General features: G+C 46.1%; 1 protein-coding gene across 1 annotated transcript in view; it reads left to right on the top strand.

Moving 5' to 3' along the window:
- The first annotated feature begins 784 nt into the window (after positions 1-784).
- Sae1 (SUMO1 activating enzyme subunit 1) overlaps positions 785-4,188 on the top strand; it is a 23,400-nt gene continuing 19,996 nt past the window's right edge. The window contains exon 1 of the mRNA XM_013032575.1: positions 785-805. Within this exon, the coding sequence (XP_012888029.1) occupies positions 785-805 (21 nt within the window). The remainder of the gene's footprint in view (positions 806-4,188) is intronic.

Below are 4,188 nucleotides of genomic sequence, written 5' to 3'. Positions count from 1 at the left end.
ATGTTTGCAATATTGGAGTTAAAATGTTGGAAATGGCTTATAATTAAGTTGTCCAAAAACCTTACCAAGAGCTAATAGTGCAGGATCGTGGGGAGAGAAAGGAAAAACTCTAGAATGAGCTGGACTCTGGTGGCTCACACCTGTAATCCTAGGTACTCAGGAGGCCAAGATTGGAGGATTGTGGTTTGTTGAAGACAGCCCAGGAATGAAAGTCTTATCTCCAGTGAACCACCAGAAAACTGAAAGTGGTGAAACACTAGCCTTAAGCAAAAAGAACTTAGAAACAGTGCCTCAGGCCCAAGTTCAAGCCAAAAAACAAACACCTGAGTGGGTCATGTGTAAATAGGAGGGTTGCTGTGTTCCCTCCAGGCATCTTGAGTTTCTGACCCACTATTTTTTGTTATAGATGAATTAACACCAGCTACCTAGACCACTTGGGAGAGTAGCTGTCCGTTTTTGTTTTTGTTTTCCTTGTTAGCCCTTTTTGAGACTGGATCCTCACTGTGAGGTCAGGCTAACTACTTCCAATTTATGATCCTCCTGCCTCAATCTTCTAAGTGCTGGGATTACAAGTGTGTGCTTACCACACTGAGTTTATTTTATTTTTACTCTGGTGGTTCTGGGCTTTAAACTGAGGACCTGATGTTTTCTAGGCAGGAGCTCTACTGTTAGGATACATCACGACCATCCCAGGGGACGGCCACACAAGGGCAGGCAGGCACAGGAGAAAGATTATTATAAGGTTTATTAGAGAGGCCATATCTACCCCAGAAGAGGGAGCAATATGGCATCTGCCCCTATCCAGGTGGGTATCCCTTGAGGTAGTAGCATCCCACAGGTAGGTATGTGTTGGAGAGAGAAAGTGGCCAGCTGTATCCTGAGAACTCTCAGGCAGGGAGGGGCTCAGGTCTGGGTGGAGCTGAGGACTGGACATAGAGATAATGCTAACATCTACTACTTCATACACAATCCTAGTCATTTTTATTTTTTTATTTTTTTGCCTCAAACCCCTCAGGTAGCCAGGCATTGGTGGCTCACACCTGTAATCCTAGCTACTCAGGAGACTGAGATGTAAGGCTCACAGTTCAAAGCCAGTCCAAGCAGGAAACTGTGAGTTTCTTATCTCCAATTAACCACCAGAAAATCTGAAGTGGTCTGGCACTGTGGCTCAAAGTGGTTGACCATAGTCTTGAGCAAAAAGTGCTCAGGGAAAGTATCCAGCCTGAAGTTCAAGCCCCATGACGATGATGACACCACCAAAAAAGCTCCTGGTAATCCTTCTGCCTTAGTCTCCATAGTAGGTGCTACACTGTGCCAGGCTGTCTTCCTCCTCCCTTTCCTTTCTTCAGTCTTTTCATGCTGTTTAAAGATTGAACTTTTAAAAATTCTTAAGAGCTGGGCACTGGTGGCTCACACCTGTAATCCTAGCTGCTCAGGAGGCTGAGACCTCAGGATGGCAGTTCAAAGCCAGCTGGGCAGGAAAAGTCTGTGAGACTCATCTCCAATAAACCACCAGAAAATGGGAAAGGGTGCTGTGGCTCAAGTAGTAGAGCGCTCACCTTGAGCTGAAGAGCTGAGGGGCAGTGCCCAGGCCCAGAGTTCAAGCCCTAGAACCAACAACAACAAAAATTCTACAAATTATATATATATATATATATATATATATATATATATATATATATATATATATATATATATATTACTCTTCATACATTATTACTTTAGTGAAAGACACTTTGGGTCCTGGCCTAGCACAGTGTTTGGGAGGCTGAGGCAGGAAGATCCCAAGTCTGAAACCACACTGGGCTACAAAGTAGAACCCTGTATCAAAAACAAAACAGGGCTGGGAAGGTGGCTCAATGATAGAGTGCTTGCCTTGCATGCATGAGGCCTTGTGTTTGATTCCTGAGCACCACAAAAGAGAAAAGGCAGAAGTGGTGCTGTGGCCCAAGTGGTAGAGCACTACCCTTGAGCTGAAGAGCTGAAGGATAGCGCCCAAGTCCAAAGTTCAAGCCCCACAACTGGCAAAAAACAAAACATTTTTTCCCTAGTTTTCAGTGGCCCTTGGGTGGTTTCTTTGTTCTGTACAAGAAAAGTTCTTTAGGGGCTGGGAAGGTGGCTCAGTGGTAGAGTGCTTGCCTTGCATGCATGAGACCCTGGGTCCTCAGCACCACATAAGCAGAAAAAACCATAAGTGGCACTGTAGCTCAAGTGGTAGAGCACTAGCCTTGAGCTGAAGAGCTGAGGGATAGCACCCAGGTCCAGTGTTTAGGCCCTACAACCGACAAAAAAAAAAAAAAGAAAGAAAAGTTCTTTAGTAAGAAGATAGTCCATTGAGAAGAAAAATAATTCCGGCACCACTGTCACCGGTACTTGCAGAGGAAAGGAGACCATTTGTCAGAGAGGCATTCCACTGAGTGGATTCCAATAGCCCAAAAGCTTTTCCTTTTCTTCCTTTCTGCTAGGTTTATCCCCACAGTGGGAGGTAAGGAACTCCAGGCTAGACAATGGATGAATGGTTGGTGTACATGGTTCAGAAGGAGATAATGTCGCCCCCTGCAGGGCATTTTGGAAATTATTATGAGAAATTAATAGGGGTTTTTAGTTGTCAACTGGTTCCCAGGGGAACAGTAATCTGTCCTGGGAATGTGGGCACGGTCCCTTAGCTTTTTCCTCTCAAGGCTTTTTCTATCTCTTGGAATACAGCTCCACTTGTCGCTTTTGAGAGTGTGTTAATTGGAGATAATTGTCTCAGACAATCCTGCCTGGGCTAGCTTTGAACCTTAATTATCCAGTCTCAGCCTCCAGAGTATCTAGGAGCGTTATGGGTGTGAACCACAAGCACCAGGCTCCAGTTAACCTCTTGAAACTTCCCTAACTGTATATAGTCCTATTCAGAAGAAACGAATTAAGATGAGAATGAAGCTGGGTACAAGTGCCTCACGCCTGTAAGTGTAAGTTCAGCTACCTGGAATTGGAGATTAAGAAGCCAGAAGTTTGAGTCCAGTCCAGCTATAAAGTTTATGAGTATTAGGTAAATTAAAGTAGGTAGGTTTAATTAGGTAGGTGATAAAGGGAACACCACTAGATATTCAAGGTAGAAGAGAAGTTTATTCCAAACTGCCTGCCCCAGTCATGCAGGGTGGAGATGGAGAGGCTTGGCTGAAAGGGGAGGGGCTAAGGTCCCACCTGGGTTTAAGTTGGGAAGGGGTGAGGAGAAGGACAAGGGAAGGTGTGGCCACAGGAGATGCAGATGTGACCTCAGGGCCTGGGACACTTCCTTAGTCTTATGGGAGATGTAACTTCGCAGGAGGGGGAGGTGACTGCCTCCAGGTGTGCCAGTTACCTAAGTGACACTGGTACTGGGCAGAGACTCAGCCAAGAGGTGGGAAGAGTCTGTCCTGCCTTCCCTGGGCAAACCTTACACTGAGATCCCCATTTCAACCAGTAAAAGTTACAGTGGCTCTTGACTCTCTTCCAGCTACACAGGAAGCTTAAATAGAGAAAAATCACAATTCAAACTACCAGGTTCTAAAGACAAGACCTTACCTGAAAAATTGAAACAAAAAAAAAGGACAGGATGTCCCTCAAGTGATGGAGTACCTATATAGCACATGTGAAGCTCGAAGTTTAAACTAATACTCTTCAAAAAGAAAAAGAGGAGCCGGGCACTGGTGGCTCATGCCTGTCATCCTAGCTACTCAGGAGGCTGAGATCTGAGGATCACGGTTCAAAGCCAGCCTGGGCAGGAAGGTCCCTGAGACTCTTTATCTCCAATAAATCACCAGAAAACCGGAAGTGGTGCTGTAGCTCAAGTGGTAGAGCGCTTACCTTGAGCTGAAGAGCTGAGGGACAGCGCCCAGGCCCAGAGTTCAAGCCCCACAAACAACAACAATAAAAAGCAATTGAAAAAGTGTCTTACAGCCCCCCCTTTTTATTGGTGCCAGTCCTGGAGCCTGAACAATCAGGGTCTGGATGCTGTCCGGGAGTCTTTTTTTTTTTTTGTCGGTCGTGGGGCTTGAACTCTGGGCCTGGGCGCTGTCCCTCAGCCCTTCAGCTCAAGGCTAGCACTCTACCACTTGAGCTACAGCGCTACTTCCGGTTTTCTGGTGGTTTATTGGAGATAGGAGTCTCACGGTCTCTCCTGCCCGGGCTGGCTTTGAACCGCGATCCTCAGATCTCAGCCTC

The sequence above is a fragment of the Dipodomys ordii genome, unplaced genomic scaffold (assembly GCF_000151885.1).
Source record: "Dipodomys ordii isolate 6190 unplaced genomic scaffold, Dord_2.0 Scaffold156, whole genome shotgun sequence".
Taxonomy (NCBI): Eukaryota; Metazoa; Chordata; class Mammalia; order Rodentia; family Heteromyidae; genus Dipodomys; species Dipodomys ordii.
Note: the sequence above shows the minus strand (reverse complement) of the source record. Positions and strands in the feature narration are given on the sequence as shown.